Source organism: Lagenorhynchus albirostris, chromosome 20, assembly GCF_949774975.1.
Source record: "Lagenorhynchus albirostris chromosome 20, mLagAlb1.1, whole genome shotgun sequence".
Lineage (NCBI taxonomy): Eukaryota > Metazoa > Chordata > Mammalia > Artiodactyla > Delphinidae > Lagenorhynchus > Lagenorhynchus albirostris.
This window is the reverse complement of record NC_083114.1, coordinates 16,727,415-16,746,187: the sequence shown is the minus strand read 5'-3', so window position 1 is coordinate 16,746,187 and position 18,773 is coordinate 16,727,415. Positions and strand designations below refer to the sequence as shown.

The following is an 18,773-nucleotide window of genomic DNA, read 5'->3' as shown; positions in this document are numbered from 1 at the left end:
CTCCCGTTGCGGAGCACAGGCTCCGGATGCGCAGGCTCAGCGGCCACGGCTCACAGGCCTAGCCGCTCCGCAGCATGTGGGATCTTCCCAGACCGGGGCACGAACCCGTGTCCCCTGCATTGGCAGGCGGACACTCAACCACTGCGCCACCAGGGAAGCCCCAGGATCATTTTTTAAAGCCTCCCAGGTAATTCCAGGGTGCCCCCAGGGTCAAGAGCCACTGATCTGATCTAGCCAAACCCACTCATTTTATAAATGATGAAACTGAAGCCCAGTGAAGGGGCAGGAACTGGCCCAAGGTCAAGAGGGTTCCAAGGACCAAGTCTGATCCTTTTTTTGCTGTACTGGTCAGCTAGCTGGGAGATGGTAGAGAGAAGCCCTCCCGGAAGGGGCTGACTTCTCCCAGGAGGGGCTTTTTCTCATTTTCTAGGGCTGGGATAGTGACTAGGTCCAGGACTGGTCCACAGACAAAGCCAGTATCCCCAAGCTGTCAGCTGATCTCCATGGAAACCCCAGGAGGCGCCTGACCCAGGCCCCTACTGCCTTAGCCCCTCCTGTGCCTCCCAGAATATCCAACTATTATTATCCAAGTTTCACCCCCTCTCCTTCAGCGCCAGCGGTGGTGAGAAGGCAGGAAGGAACCTCCGTCAGGTTCTCCTTTGCCAGCTGGAGGCATGGGGGCTCCCGGCCTGGGCTGCCATAGGCACCCCTAGCTCCTCTGCCTCTTCTCTCCTAGCCCTCCCACTGAGCCCTGGCCACAGAGGGGTGCCAGGGTCCCACGTCACCATCCACACGGTTCTGGGGGCCACCTCTGGTCTCTCTGGTGGGACCAGTTCCCAGGCAAGCATCTGTGGGGAAGGATCCTGGCCCTTGAATTAAGCCCCAGCCAGGGAAGCTGGTGGACATCTCTGCTCGTGCACCAGAAATCCAGGTTCGGCCTACGGACCTTGCGCGCCTGCCGCACTGATTGAGACAGTTACTGCCGTGACTGAACCATGCTGTGCTCTAGGACTAGACAGAACGCTAGACGGAGACACCAAGTATGGGCTTGCGTCTCTGTCTCCCTTCAGCCCAGGCCTTCACCCGAGTTCCGTCCTGAGCTGCCACAGGTTCTTGCGGCACGCGGTCCACACACAGGCTGTGAAGCCCATGGCATTTCCACGGCCCGCCTGACCGGCCACGGCTGGGGGGGGGGGCCTTCAGTGTCAGCCGGCACAGGTTGCTAAGTATAGACTCCAGGCAGCCCCGTGGCTGCTGGTAAGTCCTGGGACACCATTTGATACCCAGCCTGGCCCGTGACACCAGTTGCCGTCAGCAGCTGGGATGGGTGGGGAGGGGCGCAGCGTGTTTGGCCCAGCCCGTCCCCACCTTCTGCTGCAGAGAACAGAAGCAGCCGTTTCGTGATCACAGATTGGGAGTCATCTCCACGCTCCACTGGTCCTGCCCTCTAATTATTATCAGAAAGAGTAACATAACGTCACCTGCCGGAGACATAAGTCGTGGCTCGAGGGAACGGGCAGAGGCGGGGAGCCAGTGTGCCCTGTCCTGTGGCCCCTCTGCCCACCCCTGCGCTCACATGCTGCCCCGAGGCTGGGTGGACCCAGAAAGTCTCCCGTAGCAGGCTGGGCAGCCATGTCTTCCCTTCCTGGTTTCCAGTTCACGTTTTCTTCTTTAGACAGAAGCTGTGGTGGGGTGGGCAGTAATTCTCCTTGAAGCAGTGTGGACACTCAGCCTTGGTCCCTTCTCCAGAATGCCAGGGTCTGGACGCCTGGCTTTGAGACAACTTGGCATCTTCGTGTGACTCCAGGCAGGTGGAGGCCCTCCACAGCCTTGGGGCCTCTCAGACCTGAGAGCATTTCAGGGCGCCTTCGCCTGCTGGGTTGTCGACAGGCCCGTGAGTTCACCGTCAGCAGGCGGTGAGGCTCATTCCCTAATTTGCTTTCTTTTCAAAAAAAAAAATCTATTTATTTGGCTGTGTCGGATCTTCCTTGTGGCATGTGGGATCTTTATTGCAGCACTCGTTGGGGTACATGGGCTTCTCTCTAGTGGCGTGCAGGTTTTCTCTTCTCTAGTTGTGGCCCGTGGGCTCCAGGGCGCGTGGGCTCTGTAGTTTGCGGCACCTGGGCTCTCTCGTTGGGGCGCTCGGGCTCAGTAGTTGTGGCGCGTGGGCTTAGTTGCCCCGAGGCATGTGGGATCTTAGTTCCTGACCAGGGATCGAACCCGCGTACCCTGCATTGGAAGGTGGATTCTTTACCACTGGACCACCAGGGAAGTCCCCCTAACTTGCTTTCGGTTTAGAGATTATCCAGAACAATTGTACCTGAATTACTCTGGTCTGAAATAACTTCCTAACTGCGACTTGGCTGTGCCTGTGGCTGTGAGGGGGAGCATCGCATCCACGTGTGAGGTTTGGTGGTGTACACAGGAGGGAAGGGAAAGCGGCCCCTGCTGCCTTATTCCCATGGGGTGGACTGAGCCCTGAAGTCTCAGGGGAGTGAGAGAAACTTTCCAGCTCATTCGAAGCTGTAAGGAAATACCTTTTTTTCCCCTTGTTTTAAAAAGGGAATGGATTTGAACATATTCTCTCTCTTTGCTCGCTAAAGACAAAGGACTTCCAATTTACAGTATATGTATATGTATATATATATTTTTTTTTTTTTTTCCAGAAAGCAGGTAGAAATTAATTCCTTTACTTTGAAAAAAATCATTTTCCCCAAGATAGCTGCTGCGTCCCAAGGCTTTGCCCAAGTTCACGAGTGACAGTGGGGAACAGTTGAAGGAGCTTTGGGACCCAGCACACTGGGGTTTCAGTTGTGGCCTCGCCATTCATTAACTTGCATTGCGTGAGGTCACTGAGCCTCAATAACATGGGCTTCACAGCATCTCCTTGCTGCATTGTTTTGAGTGGAGACAGTACACAAAGCCCTGAACGTATTGTAAAGCACTAGCAAATAGTTTGTAATAATAAATGTAGTTATTATGCTTGAGAAACTGAAACCTGGTGTGGGCAGGGAGGAAAGGAATAGAAAAGAAAGAAAAAAATCTGAATTTGCATTGTAGTTAGATTGGGAATTGGGTTCCTAGGCTTGTCTTTGTCGTCATCAGTCCACCTCCATCCCCAAATCAAGCAGATACTGGAATCTCCACGTTCCGTAGAACTGCTGAGTCATCACAGCCTTGGGGAAACGCGCATGTGCGGGTGAGCACTGAGGGCACCCTAGGGAAAGGTGGAGGGTTGTTTTGTGCAGGTCAACATCACTTCCATTTGCTCTCCCCTGACAATATTGCCAAATAGCTTTGCATAGTGAAATGAGGGCAAAAGATGTCAAGATTGCATTTCAGTGAAGAGTGTTATTGAAGCCAATAGAGGAAGACACATTGATTGAACAAAAGCTTCTGCCCTGGGACCATTATCTAATCAGCCTGCTCTGTGTGCTGTTCTTATCCACCGTTTCCCGTTCCCATTTTATCGTCTGGAAGGATTTCTGACAACCAGGGGTTTGTCCAAACCAATGATGAGCTTCTTGGTGCTTTGGGGTATCTGTTTATTTCTCATTTTTGGTGTGAGTCATTCAAAACAGCCATGAGATTCTTTCCCACAACCCTGGAGGCTGAAGAATATACATACAAGACACAAAGGTGGGGAGAGGGGACACGGCCAGACACCAGGGGCCACATGCCAGGCCTCAGATGTGGCCCCACCCCCAGGCGTCACAGAGCCCCCAAACCATCGCCCTAATGACTCATAGCCGGTATCTTCATCAGGTTCAGTTTTGACACTTGAGTTTAAGGTTTATAGCACCACGGATTGACCGACCATAACATGGCTCTCGTAAAATTAGGCACAGCTGGCTAATAAAATCAATGAAAATCAGCTTAGATCAAAAACTGCAAGCTTAGGGCTTCCGTGGTGGCGCAGTGGTTGAGAGTCCGCCTGCCGATGCAGGGGACGTGGGTTCGTGCCCCGGTCTGAGAGGATCCCACATGCCGCGGAGCGGCTGGGCCCGTGAGCCATGGCCGCTGAGCCTGCGCGTCCGGAGCCTGTGCTCCGCAATGGGAGAGGCCACAGCAGTGAGAGGCCCACGCAAAAAAAAAAAAAAAACAAAAACAAAAACTGCAAGCTTATACGAATCATTTGATGTGGGATATTTGGCCTTCCCTGTTATAGAAAATCTGGAAACTCCAGAAAGGGGACAACACCCGCACCCCCCGCAGCCCCCCAAGCTCACCACTGGTCCCATAGCTCTTTGAGCTTTCCCTCTGCTGGGCCATATCTTATTGCATTGCAATAACTTATTTTCACGTCAGTCACTCCACAAGCCACTTGAGGCCAGGGACGTGTCCCATTGTTCTGAGCTCCAGGCTCCGTATCCCATGTGGCTCAAAGTAATCAGAGCCGGAGGGGTTTCCCCACTCCTTGATGAGAGGAAAGAGCATAAGCTTTGGAGTTAGGCCTTGATTCAAATATTCGCTCTCTGTACTCATTTTCTTTGCTGTGTAACAAATTACCATGAACTTAGCTGCTTAAACCATCCCTCATATGTTAGCTCCCAGTCCTGCAGGAAGAAGACTGGATGGAGAGGTCCCCACGGGCTCGTCCAGCTTCCCTGCTTAGCAACCTGCCCGGCCAAAGTCGGGGTGTCAGCCAGGCCGGCCTCTTACCTGGAAGCTTTGGGAAGAACTCACATCCAAGTGCGTTCAGGTCTTTGGCAGAATCCACTTCCTTGTGGCCTCAGGCCTGAGGTTCCCTTCTTGCTGGTCCGCCAGGGGCCACTCTGTCTCCTCGAGGCCACCTCGTTCCTTCTGTGTGGCCCCTCCCTCCTCAGAGTCTGCACCAGTCTTTCCATCCTTCGGGCATCTCACTTATGTCCGCTACCTTGAAACCTTGGAAGGGTGCGACTGAGAATCAGACAAAGCCGGGTAGTAAGGACCTACACTGTGCTTGGCGAGGGTTAATTCTTTGTCATCCTTCTCTCCATAAGTCAATCTTATTTGAAACCTATTTTGTCTGATTCAGAGACAGCAAAATTGTAAAGGGCTATCTTTATCTGAAGTACTTGTCGTTCTAAAAAGTCGTGGTGTTTCATCATTCTCCTGTGTAGAAGAATAAATAAAAAGAGACGAGAAGGGAACACACGCTTATCAGAACTTTTCTGGTATTTTCCTTCCTTTCCCCCCAACCCCAAGTTTTGGCATCTCTGCTTCAGCTGCTGTCTCAGAGCGCTGGGGGCGGGGGCCAGGGTTGACTGCTGGTGTCCTCGGACAAGTGGAGGCTCTGGGTCAGAGGCCAGCCCGCCAGCAGCTGGCCCCTGCCACTCAGCGGGAGGCTGGCCCGGCTGGGAGGAGGGTGACTGCTCAGCCGGCTCTCCGCCTGTCCTGTGCCTCCTCAGGAGATCCTCTGCGAGCTCACGCTGGATGCCCTGCTGGACATGAACGAGGCTAAGGTGAAGGAGACGCTGCGGCGCTGCGGGGCCAGTGCCGAGGAGTGTGGCCGCCTGCAGTACGCCCTCACCTGCCTGCGGAAGGTGACAGGCCTGGGTAGGTAGGACCAGCCCCATCGTTTCCCTCTCCCTCTCCCTTGGCCTGGACACTGGACTTCTCTCCCAGGCTCGGCCTGGTTCCCTGGGTGCCAGGGCTTTTGCTGGGATGGATGACGGGGTGGGGCCAGTGTGATCAGGGTCTCTGGGCCAGCTTGGAACGGCCAGGGTCCACCCTCAGAAAGCGTGTGATGGACCTGACCCGAGGCAGAGGGCTCTCCCTGAGACAGAAGGCTCCCGGATCCTAACTGGGCTGGATGAAGCTTGAGCCATCGTTAGGAGCCCCGGGCTGGTCTGCTGCGCAGGTGCTCCCCGTGGAGCACCTCTGTGGGGCTCTGTGACTCTTCTGTAGTTTCCTGCAACCCAGCCCCCTCCCTCCCCTCTCCCTGCCCTCTCCCTCCCCTCCCCCTCCCCTCTCCATCCCCATCGGCCAGCCGGCTGGGCTGTGTGCTCAGAAGGGCCCGCGCTGGTGTGGGCTCAGCCTGAAGCAAGCCTGAGGAGAGAAACTGTACCTCGTTTGAGCTGTGAGTGTGGACATGGCTGCCTCAGGCGAAGTGTATAATCCTGGCATTATGAATAATGTTCCTCGGGAATTATTTGCAGGCTTTCTAAATCTTGCCCTGGAAACAGCTTCAAATGCCCTGACTTAACGCTCCCATGACCACCCAGATAAGCCTTTAAAATGCGCCTGATGAATGGAATTTGCTCCATTTTTTAACTCGCTGAGCCACTTGTCTTATCTCTGTCTGCCTGAAGCTTAAGGAAGGCTCTGAGGTTTATATTCTACTTGATTTTTTTTTCCCAGAGAGGACTGTGCTTAATTTCTTCCCTGGCCCCATTGTACCAAGTCTTCCTCTGAACACAGAGCCCAGAGCTTCACTTAGTTCGGAAAACCTCAACACATCTGGCCTCTGGCAAGTACCGTGGAGTAAACAGGACAGGGACATGGTTAGCAGTCTTGTCCCCACGTTTTACAGAGCAGGAGACTGAGCCCAGAGAGGGTAACCAAGGACACACAGCAGTGGGTGGCAGAACTGTGACTTGAGCCTCAGCCTTTGCCACCTGTGCACATTTCACTGTCTTTTTTCTTTATGTCAAGAGAAAAGATATTTCTGATGGATTAATTTAGCCATTGCTGTCAGTCACCTTCAGACAACAGTCAGAAAAAAAAAAGAAAGAAAAGTACTTGCCACCCAAGCTGGGAATCTGGGGGACCTTGTCAACCCTCCCGCTCTATGCCTGCAATATAAACAGTTGTAGAGGAGCCAGCCATTGGGTGGTGGTGACCCCCGTGTGTTAAGGCTGCTGTCTGTCCATCCTGGGTGCCAAGATAGGAAGATCACTAATTTACGAAGCACTTCTTATGTGCCAGGCACTTGACACACATGTGGCAACAGCCTTTTTTTTTTTTCTTTTTTTTTGCGGTACACGGGCCTCTCACTGTTGTGGCCCCTCCCGTTGCGGAGCACAGGCCCCGGACGCGCAGGCTCAGCGGCCATGGCTCACGGGCCCAGCCGCTCTGCAGCATGTGGGATCTTCCCGGACCGGGGCACGAACCCGTGTCCCCTGCATCGGCAGGCGGACTCCCAACCACTGCGCCACCAGGGAAGCCCGGCAACATCCTCTTAAGAGGTGGTGGTGAGCTCCTTTTCTAGCTAAAGCATCCGAGCACTGGAGGCCCTGGATGAGTTGTCTGGGGTCCCGCACCTGACACGTGGCAGAGCTGGGCTTTGCACCCAGTTTTCTTCCTCAGAGGGTGCTTTTTCCACTATGTCCCCGAGGAGGTCCTGGGCAGAGAGTCTATTCCAGGTGCTTCTTTCTCATTCCATCTCGGCTTGTGATACCCCTACATCCCCAAGAGGGACCCACCGCACCCCAGTCCAGGACACGGGCAGGCAGATGGGTCTGCCCAGTAGTGGCTGCACTTCGAGTGTACCTGCTGGGGGCTGGGTGGGTAACTGTGATCACCCTGTCTCCCAGGTCATGCAATCAGAGTCTTCATGGCACCCGACAGGGCCAGGTGAGAGCAGTCAGGCTGCAGTAAAGATAGACTGTGGAATTAGACTGCCTAGGCCTAGCACTCTGCTCAGCCACTTAGAACCCACGGGACCCTGGCCCGTTATTTAACCTCACTGTGCCTCATCTTCCTTATGAGTAAAATGGACATAACAACAACACTTCCTCACATAGAATTGTTGCGAGGATTAAATGAGTTAAGGATAAGTACTTAGTCTAGAGCCTGGTGCATATTAGATGCTCTTTTCAGTATTAGGCCTATGGGGTCATGGAAAATGTGGATGTCTCTGGTCTTAAGAAACGTAATGAAGGATGTTTCTTTATGCCAGTGGCTGGTGAACAGGAGAAGATCATGCTTGCTGATACTCCCTGTCCTTCATCCATGGCAGACATCACTAATCAATCCCTGAGCTCTTCCTACTTAGTGACTCCAGAGTCATTCTCAAGCAGCCGCTGCCAGTTGACTGGTGTTGACATGCACAAGGGCCATTTGCCATCCATGAGCTGGCTCAAAGCAGTGGTGATTAAATAGACAGTTTGAAGAATCGAGGGCTTGTTTCCTTTGGTGGCAGACTTGCCCGTGGATCCATGGAACTCATTCTTTCATCCCCTCAACAAGAGTGTGTTCAGTGCCTCCTATAGGCCAGTTTATAAATTAAAGTGTAGGTCTTGGCCACAGTTCTAAAGGAGCAAGCCTAAAGGAATACACAGACGAATAACTCATTCTCCAAGTTGATCCGTGAATAGAAAGTCACCATGCAGTGAGGTAGAAGGAAGGGCATTTGAGGAGGGGATGGAATGGACAAACCCTAAGAACTGCGAAGGATGGTCCCTCTGCACCGTCTCTAATAGATGGCTCTGTGGGCTAGGCTTGACCACCTCTGATGGCAGAGAGCTCATTACCTCCGAAGGCTGTGCCGTTATAGGTTGTTCAGCATCGGTAGCCTTGGGGGAGGAGGCCCAGTGCTGTGGTTGAGATCGAGAGCTCGGTTCCCATCCCACTGCTTACTTAGCTGTGTGACCTTGGCAGTGTACACAGCCTCTCTGAATCTCAGCAACCTCACCATGCTGGGCGGATTTAGGAAGACAGGGTACAACTCGCAAAGTAGAAGGATTACAGGGTGAAAGTTCATTTTGCCTTGAGTCAAAATCTGCCCTCCTGTACTTTCCAGTCATTGATGAATACGAGGAGGGAGGTGTCTTCTTCCCCACAACAGAGTCTCTGTGGACAGGGGTCCTTTCTTCCTGCCCCTACCCCTTCACTATCTCCCCATTTCCTGTAAGGTCAAACCTCAAGCCCTTGGCAAGACATCCAAGGCCCCTCCGGAGCTGGCCCCAGGTGGGCTGACCCTCCAACTTCATCTCTTGCCTCTCCCTGGTTTGTCCTGACCTCTCAAGTCATGTGGGACACGGAGTCATTGCCCGAAGGTGCTGTGTGCTCCCTGCCTTTGCATGCACTGTTCTCTCTGCCTGGTACACCTTCTCCACGTCTTCCCCAGCTGGCCCAGCCCTGTTGCCACCTCCGCTGGGAAGCCCCCTGACCCCCAAGCTATTTAGGGTCCTCCTCCGCTGTACCCTCTCAGTCCCCGTGCGTCTCTGCGTCAGCACACAGCACGCCGTGCTAAGTGTCCGTCACTCTTACTGGACTCCTCAGACACCACGGATGTGTCTTTTTTTTTATGGCTTGACACCCGGCATATACTCGAATGAATGGACGGGCCGTGTCATTGAGTTGGAAACCCTGGAGCCTCAAGGCCTCAGGGGCCTCAGGCAGAGTCACCACGAGGACAGCCAAAAGTCACTCAGAGGCTCCTCTCCAAAGGAAGTGGCTGTTCATCTCTTTCTAGCTGGATCTCTTTTCTAGTAAATTCCCAGGGCAATTTGCTGTCGGAAGGTCAGAGCAGCCTCTTTTCCCGATGATTGAGTTTTCTTGGAGGGGAGTTATCCCTTCGCACAGCCCAGCTTCCCTTCCCTAACTCTTAGAGGTCAGTCACCACTTCCCTCTCTGAGGTCTCCCACTTTGGGGGTGGGTTTCCTCGCCCGCTCCGCACAGACCTGCCAGCAGGAGCCCTGCGCGTTCCCTCTCTGGTCCTCATTTTCCTCCCTGTAAACTGGGGACAGTGATATCTACGCTGGTGCCCCCACAGCCAGCCAGATAGTGTGGAATTTAGTGTGTGTGCACCAGTGGCCTTAAACAGGTGAAGGCTGGCAGTTGGAGCCTCCGCTAAGGAACTGTGCTCCTGGGTCCTGGCCATCTCACCTGTGAATCCCTCCAGCCCCAAGCATCTGTGACTCGACTTCTTGGCCCGCAGGCAGAGACCACAAAGAGGACTCGGGCTGGAGTCCGTCGGATGCCCGACGGGAAAGTGGCTCTGGGCCTCCTGCGGACAGCCTCTCGCCAGCCAGCCTGCCCTGGCCCCCAGGAAGCTCCCAGCTAGGCAGAGTGGGCGGCGGTGCCCAGGGCCCACGCTCCGTCTCCGTGTCCGCTCTGCCCACCTCGGACTCCCCAAGCCCCGGCCCCGGCGAGGGCCTCGCGGACCCCTGTATCTCCCTGCACACCAGCGGCCGGCTGACGCCCCGCGCGCTGCCCAGCTTCATCACCCCGCCGACCACGCCCCAGCTCCGCCGGCACACCAAGGTGAAGCCGCCCAGAACGCCACCCCCGCCCAGCCGCAAGGTCTTCCAGCTGCTGCCCAGCTTCCCCACGCTCACCCGGAGCAAGTCCCACGAGTCTCAGCTGGGGAACCGCATCGACGAGGTCTCCCCGATGAGGTGAGTGTTCCTGCCAGGCAGGTGCTGAGTTTGCCGTCTACTGAAAGTTCTGTCTGCGGTTTTCTCATTGTAAAGGTAACACAGGCTCGATTGAAAACGGACCAAATCAGCCAACATAGAAGCTGCAACGTGAAAAGTGAAAGATGCTCCCATCTCTCAGTCCGTTCCCCAGACTACCTTATCAGTTTGGGCCGAATCCTACTAGATTTCTTTCTGAACACACACACACACACACACACACACACACACACACACACACAAAATGATACCATGTGTCAGCCAGGTTAGATTGGGTTATGCTGCAATAACAAATACCCCCAGATCTTTGGGTCTTAAAATAACAAAGATTTATTTCTTGGTCATGCTACCTGTCTGTCACGGTCAGCCTCATTTCAGATTCCAGGCTGGAACATTGTCTAGAACATCCCACTGTGGCAGAGGAAAAAAGAACTTGAGATGTTACAACCGAGTAATTAAATGCTTTTTCCTGAAAGTGCCACTCACCATTTACGGCCCTACCCAAACAATGGAACCAAGGAATGTCATCCTCCCATGTGTGCAGAAGGGGGAATTAGAATATCATGCTGAAACTACTAATGATTATCAATTACTATGTACTATGTTCTATACCCTATTTTTTTCAACTTACCTTTATTTCTGAGCACTTCATGTCAGTACCTCTTGAAACACCTTACTCTCTTATTTATTTATAAAAAAATTTTAATCTGTTTATTTTATAGGTAGCAACAGTCACATAGTCCAGTATCCAAAAGCTTTGTAGCTTGCGTAGAGCTTTGTAGAGTATAAAGTCACTCCCTACCATTTTTCCTTTTCCTTTCAGGAGCCAACCAGGTTATCAGTTTTGTATATATCTATAATTATTCAAACTACCTCATTTTTTTTTTTTTTTTTTTTTTTTTTTTTTTTTTTGCAGTACACGGGCCTCTCACTGTTGTGGCCTCTCCCGTTGCGGAGCACAGGCTCCGGACGCGCAGGTTCAGCGTCCATGGCTCACGGGCCTAGCTGCTCCATGGCATGTGGGATCTTCCCGGACTGGGGCATGAACCCGTGTCCCCTGCATTGGCAGGCGGACTCTCAACCACTGCACCACCAGGGAAGCCCTACCTCATCTTTTAAACTTTTTTTTTTTTTACCTCTTTCCAGTGTATAGTTTAACTAATTCCTCCCCTCTTGATGGACATTTAGGTCCTTTTGCTATTACAAAAATCGCCCTTGTCAATATACCCTTGTGGACAGGGCAGAAGGGAAGGAGGGAGTTTTCTTTGAGTGCCTCTTACCTTCTTGTACTTCTGAGGGTTGGAGACCTGGCCCCTCTCCTGACATGGTCTTTTTTGGTCTTACGTGGGCTTGTTCCCCCATCCCAGTGCAGGCTATCTTGGGTCCCTTATGGGATGGACCCTGGACATCTCTGATGGTTTTGAGTGTATGTCACCCAGGGAGAGAAATCTACCTGTGACCTACCTGCCACTCTCGATCAGGCTGTCCTGCTGGGGCCTGGATCCTCCCTCCTCCCCCAACCCCCCGAAACTGCTGAGCCTTTCTCCCCCTCTGGATCTTCTCTCAGGAAGCACAGTGATAATGACCATGTGGACACGTGGACACGGGTCCATCAGAGGGCATCTCAATGCGCAAACCCCAGTCCATCTCTTTCCTCATTTTTTTCCCTTAAAAGAGTGTTAGGAGGGCTCTGGTCTCACCCCCAGCTCTGGGTGGAGAACAGAGCCTCGGGCAGATGACACTACTTCCTCCGATCCCACCATTGGTGAGCTGGGCCTTGGGCCCTGAGATTCTGAGTCAGGTCCCCACAAAGCCACCAAAACTGGCACTGACATGGGTGCTCAGGCCACCCTGCTGCCCTCAATGAGCCCTGAGGGTGGACTGAGTGGCCTGGGTTCCTAGCTCTCTTCGTCCCTGGGACAGCGGCACCCCCGGGAGGCATCGCTCAGGGCACGTCCTGGCCTGGCCCTGCTTGGGGGCTGCCTCTCTGCTCTTACAACTGTCCTCCTCACCTCCTGCCCCAGCCACTTCCTCCCTGGCTGCCTGAGCCCCCCCTCCTGCCTGGGCCGAGCACCCCTCCTTCCAGGGCTCTGGGCAGGGCTCCCACACCTACAGGCACATGACCTTGGGAGACTGTGAGCCTGTTTCCTCAGCTGTGAAATGGAGTGAACTCTAATTACCATGCAGGTGGCCGGCGAGGCTTAGAAAAGCTAATGTATTAAAGTGCAGGGTATAGCTCCATTGTCCACTGGTGGGGGACCGGGGTAGCTACCTCTGGCCCTTCTCATTGAGGAAACGTTCCCCGGTCACTCAGCCAGCCTGGCCCCATGCCCCAGGCGCTCAAAGTCCTCGTCCGAGTACCCTGCCTGCTCCCACCCAAGGGCTGATGTTCTGGGAAACACCAGGCCAGTGCGGTGACATAATCCTACTTTCTGTCTTTTTTGTCTCCTGCAGGTTCGGTAAGAGTGATTCATTTTCATCCCCTCTGCCACCCAGGAGTCCTGTTTGTGTCGCTGTCCCCATCAAGGGTGGATTTCTTCGACCCTCTCTTAGTCTGCTGGCCTTTCCATGGTCCAGAAGCAGAGATGCTGGGCAGGAAAATAGCTCTAGGACAGGGAACCTTCAGGTGACGAGGTGGCCCAGCCCAGCCAGCAGCCGCTCTGAGAAGCTGAGACCTTGAGAGCGTCACAGTCCGCGGACAGCCCTATGGGGGGGTCCCACTTGCACCTTGCTGCCCCCCCCACAGGTGACCTCTGGCAGGGAGTGTTTACCAGCTGGGCTGCCATGGTGACGCCTCGCTCCCGGGAGAGAGGCACTGTCTGTCCGGTGTAGGTGGACGGTAGCCATACGCAGAGCCTAGCTGACGTCTCGGGACCCCTCTGTTCAGGAGAGGAACTTGCCTGGAGGCAGGAACGTGGTCGGCTCTGAATGAGGCCCTGAGAGATCGGAGGGTGCGAATATCCCCTTGGGAGGGGACGAGGATGCCTAGGCAACCTCTGAGTCCCTTGTCTACCTCTGGGTTGAGAGCTGGTTCTTGCACGTGGCTGTGCTGTGGGGCATTCCTCTCCAGGGTCAAAGTAGAGGGAAGTGACCTCTGGGGTCTGCTTTTGATGGTCTCAGTGGAAATGCAGAGACGTCTGGCTTTTGCCTGAGCAAAACAGCTTATTTTTGTACTGTCCTGAGCTGGCTAAGCAGAGTGATGAGGCTGTCAGCAGGGTCTTAGACATGCGGAGGGGCAGTGACTTTGCCAGAATGGATCTGACTGCAGGACCACCGGGGTGAGAGAGGAGGGAGGGGGCACGTCCCTGTCCCCAGGGCACAGGCAGAAACTCCCAGGGCCCTTCACAGAGGCTTGGAGGAGAATCCAGCACTTGCATCCCTAGGACAGCCTGGCCCTGCCATCTTCCCAGCTGCTATAGTAATTCAGGGACCATAGCAGTGAGGCTGCTTCCCCAGTTTTCCAGGAAGGCAGGACGAGGCCTTCAGGACCAGTATTTCATCTCCATCAGGGACAGCCTCATCTCACCTCCCTCCTCCCTATCCCAGGCCTGTGGCAGACATTACAAATCAATCGTAGGTTGCATTCAGAGATAGATGGTTAAAATCTCATTTTCCCATAGTCTGTTTCTCCTAGACTGGCAACCTAACCCCTTTTTGACCCATGTACTTTGATGGCTTTGGCTACTGACTGGGGTAGGGTGGCCCCCACCCCCAGGACGGAGTTGGGAAGAGGCAGCCCCATGGCAGACGTGCTGGCGAGATTGTGGGTTCAACTATCAGGGGGTGGCAGAGGACTTTTCGTTCCGATCAGGCTCCCCCCTTGGTGTAGGAGGAAAAGTCAGTACCTCCATCACTCCCTTCTCCTGTGGCTGGGTGTGTGGTACTTGGCCTTGAGTGAACCATCACTTATTGAGCGCCAGCTGTGTGCCAGGCCAGCATGGGGTGGAAGCCTGACTCAGAGGGTATGAGATGGCCACAGATCACTGGAGCACTGTGTTCCTAACCTTTCTGGGTCACAGATCTATTTGATAATTGGATAAAAGTGTAGACTCTCTTTCTAGGGGAAAGCACACATCATTCCGCTTACCAGTCCAGAGGGTTCCCAGAGCCCCTGAGGGTTCCCATCCATGGGCTCAGTTAAGAACCCCTGCTCTAGGAGGAGATAGGCAGTGTTGAGTATGGGCAGAAGGGAGAGGGGGGAGGGGGGTGTCCTGGTGGAGGAGGGGAGATGGGGTTAGACATGTGGGCTGCTGGTGGATGGACAGATTGCTTTCAGCTGCTCCCCTACTGCTTGCCCTATTATACCACGAACACCAGGGATGTCTGTTCTTATGAGGAAGCCAGGATTGGAGAGAGAGGCCAGGGTGCCCGCTAGGAAGGCAGGCAAAGCTCGTGGCCTGAGACTTCCCCAAAGGCTCAGACTGAGTGCCCGGCTGGGGCTGGACTACGTGGGAGCAGGTAAAGCTTCACCTCGTCTTCCCTCTACCTGCCGGGATCTGGCATTGGTGGCTCTCAGAGCAAACTTCTCAAGGTGCTTGTGACTGGAAAGCTAGGTATGCCACAAGGCCGACCAGCCTCAAGCCCTCTGCCAAGGGTCAGGCAGCTTCTCGCTTCCCAAGAAGCAGCCAGAATCGGTGGCCTGTGGGTGCCTCCACAAGGAAGTGCAAGAGACGGGGGGGAGCGGAGCTGCTGTCCTCACCTTGGCTTTGCCTCCCGCCAATGCTGGAAACCTCACGGGGACCATTTCTGAACTGTCTGTGGAGGCTAAGTGGTACCATTTGTCTGCGGGGGGGCCCAAGTGTGAGGGTGACCACACTGGCCCCCTTTGGTCTCGCCTGGCCGTCTCTGTCTTGATTAGATGCAGGTTCAGGGAACTGTCCCTCTGCCATATGGCGGTCCCTCCGTACCGCCCTAGCCTGTGATGTCTGAGACAGAAGGTCACAGGCACACGCCGTCCCCAGCAGGGCCCCCTCGGCCTGCCTGACCTGGCCCTTTTCCCCGCAGATCTCCTGCACGGATCCCCACAGATGGTACGAAGGGACATCGGGCTCTCGGTGACACACAGGTAGGCCCAGCTGGGCTGGGGCGGGGAGGGGGCGCAGAGCTGGGCTGGGGCCCATATAAGCTGAGCCTCCACCAGGGGGTCGCTCTTCAGTGCATGGGGAGGGGCTGTCCTGACCCCTGTCTCTCAGGGCTCTTGGCCTCCGGTCTGTCTGTCCATGCCTCTGTGGACACGACCCGGCACCCACCTGGAGCCCCTGCCTGTCACCAGCAGCCTTTGGGACTTGCTGGGCCCTTTCCTGCCCCTCCTTGGGTCTCTTCCTCAGTCTGCTGGGGAAAAACAGGTCCCAGGAGAAACAGGGTCAAAGGCCCAGGGAGGGGCCGAGAGCGTCCTCTGGGTCCAGCACAACATCAGTTACGTGGACATAACTGGCCACACATCAGAGCCCCGTGGAACGTGCTGAAACTCCAGACCCCATCCCTAAGGTTCTCGGGTTGCCAGTCTGGAGTCCGGCAACTTGCGGTGGCTCTGGCACTCACGCAGCTGGCGTGGCTGATGTGTCCCCGTGGACAGCCCAGAGGCCTCGGCCTCAGCGCTCGTGAGGCTGGCGTGTGCTGCCAACAGCAGCTCCGGGCGGCGTCTCGTTCCGCCCCGCGCCGATGGCCAGCAGGATGGTCCCTTGGGATACATGGTGCTCTGGCCGCCCCATTAAAGGATGCTGTGAACACAGCAGGGCCCACTCATTTCCCCCCGGAGCGTGAGCTGCACTCCAGCCTGTGCGGGAGGCCAGCCTCGGATCCTCACCCAGCGGTGCAGACTCGGCTCGCGGGGCTTGAGTCATTTGCCCGAGGTCACGTGGCCACCGAGACGCTGCTTGAGCCCCGTGGCTGGTGCCCAGGCACCTCTGTTGAGAGCCTTGGCAGGGCCGGGATGCCCGTACCCCGGAGCCTCGGGGAGGAGAGTCTCCGGCACCAGGGGAGGCTGTCTGAGTGAAGGTCTGAGAGCCTCCCTCTGTCCCACCCGGTGTCCAGTGCGATCTTCCCAGCCGTGAGAGGGCAGGACCCCTCCTGTTCCCTCTCAGGTGGGGACCCCCCCCATCGCCCATCGGCAGGAATCCCTCCCAGCCTCAGTTTCCCCCTCTGCGGTTGGGACTTGCTCTCAGTGCTGTCGTGAGGATAAAATGGAGTGAAGTGCGTGTGGGGCTCACGCGTCCAGCCCTGGGGAGCGCTGGGTATTTAACCTCTGCCTCTAGCCGGAGAGACGCCGACTTAGCCAAGGGACACCAGGATCAGTTCTGTTTCATTTTTGCCGTGGCTGCCCCTGGTCGCACAGAGGATTTGCCAGCTGGACCCCGAGTCCTTCCCAGGCTGCCGCTCCTTCCACCCGGGCAGCAGTACCCCTCTTGTCTGGCATGGCCAGGCTGCCCTGCCTGCCTGGGTTCCGGGCGTGGGTGTGGGACATCACGGTCATACCCTCTTGGTTTTTCTAAATTCATGATCCGGGCCTCTCTCGACAAGAAGCTCTGAAGGTTTTTGGTCCCATCGTGAGGGGAGAAAACTGTCCCATGACGCTCACCCCGCCCCTTCCACCTCCCTGGCACCTGCCCCTTCTCCGGCCGAGCCCCGACTCTCATTTCCACCTGCTTTCAGGACTTCCTGGTGGAGATCATCTCACATACCACTGAGCTGCTCCCCTTCCCCCCATGTTGACATGAGAGGAGATTAAAGACCAGAGAGAAGGGGAGTGTGGATCCCAGGTGGCCGGATTGGGGCTCCTTCAAAAGCGTTCCAGGGGGGTGGGCGTCTTTGTCCTTTTGCCCCACAAGCTCCCATCTTGACTGAGTAGAAGCAGTGACGTTCACGCCCACAGTCCAGGCTCTGCACATTTATACAGCACGCGAGCGATCCCCCCCAGATCCCTGTGAGGGGAGAGTGCTGGCCTCATCTGCAAAGGCTTTGACCCATCCCACAGCCAGTAGTTGGCAGGATTCAAAGCCAGTGTGGTCGGGCCCCAATGCCCACGCCTTTCCCCTTATTTTCTGGCCCAGGGGTCTCTTATAGAGCCGTGCTCTGGTTCAGAGACCTGGGGTCCCGGGTCACACAGGGACTGTGTGACCTCGGGAAAGTCACCTAACCTCTCTGAGCTGGCTTCCTTGCTTGTGGACTAAGAATCTCAGACCTGCCTAACTCCCAGGGGTGGTCACTCCCAGGAGTAAGCTAATGTTCATGGACGCATCACACACTGTTCCCCAAACACTGTTGCTGTTTGTTCTGTTGTTACTATGATATACAACGCTTTAAAACATCTAGTCCTCCAAAAATGTGAGTTCTTTCTGCCCTCAGGCCTCCCCACCCTATGAATGGACCTTGGACCTTTTCTCTGGAGGATACCACCCACTCTATCCCCATCCTCCTTTCCAATATATCTTTTGTGGTTTTTTTAAAACTTTATTTAGTTTGGATTGAAATACATTTATAATTCAAACCTCAAGAGGTCTGAAAGGCTATATATATGACAAAAGTCCCGCTGCTGCTGTCACCAGGCCCCAGTTCCCCCTATAGGCAGATCTTGGCTCTTTCTTGCGTGTCCTTCTGGAGATATTTTTATATAAGCAAAGACATATGTATATTCTTCCGCCTCCTTTTTTGTTTTCACACAAATATTGCATATGTTATACACACTGTTCTATCCTTTGCTTTTTTTCTTGTTAAAATCGAGGCATAATTTATATAGAGCTAAGTACACAAATAAATTCTTACATATGTATACACCCACGTATGCCACCCAGAGGAAGATTCAGAGCCTCCACATCCCAGAACGTTTTCTTTGGCTCTTCTCAGTCCGTAGTGCTACCACCCAGAGGTACTTTTCACTTCTGTCGTCATAGGTTAGTTTTTCCTGTACTTGAACTTCATATAAGTGGAGTTGTGTTGCATTGTACCTTACTTTTTTCACTGACAGCATAATTTAATGATCACTGCCTATTTGTGCAAAAAGAGCTTCCTTATTTTACTTTCCGGCTGCGTGGTATTCGGTTGTGTGCACGGATCATACTTTATGCAGTCAGTCACCTGTACACCTAAACGACACAGCGTGTTTCTCGTCTTTTCTGCCACAAACATGCTACAGTGAGTAACCTTCTCAGTACGTCGTTTGACACCCGTGGGAGTATCTGTTGGATGAATTCCTGGCACTGGAATCGCTCTGTGTGCGCACTTAGGATTTTGATTGCTTTTGCTGAATTGCCTGCCAGGGAGCTGGCGTCGGTGACCACACCAGCTTTGGGACTTTGGCAATGAAGACTTTGTGACTAAGAAATCTGAATGCCTGGGGAAGCAGTGGCCCCTGGGTGTCCCTGCCCTGCCTGCGAGAGGGTGCCCGGGGCTCTGGGATGGAACCAAGTCTCCTGGTCTCTCTGCGGCTTTGTG

The 18,773-nt window shown here is 54.5% G+C and overlaps 1 protein-coding gene across 2 annotated transcripts in view; it reads left to right on the top strand.

Moving 5' to 3' along the window:
- Positions 1–18,773, top strand: part of KSR1 (kinase suppressor of ras 1) — a 151,358-nt gene that overhangs the window by 103,705 nt on the left and 28,880 nt on the right. Inside the window, exons 3-6 of one of the 2 annotated variants that reach the window (XM_060134281.1) lie at positions 5,391–5,538; positions 9,866–10,325; positions 12,798–12,802; positions 15,348–15,408. In XM_060134281.1, coding sequence (XP_059990264.1) covers positions 5,391–5,538; positions 9,866–10,325; positions 12,798–12,802; positions 15,348–15,408 — 674 coding nt within the window. Of the gene's footprint in view, positions 1–5,390; positions 5,539–9,865; positions 10,326–12,797; positions 12,803–14,588; positions 14,802–15,347; positions 15,409–18,773 lie in introns of those variants that run through there. The other variant, XM_060134280.1, reaches the window with a different exon arrangement.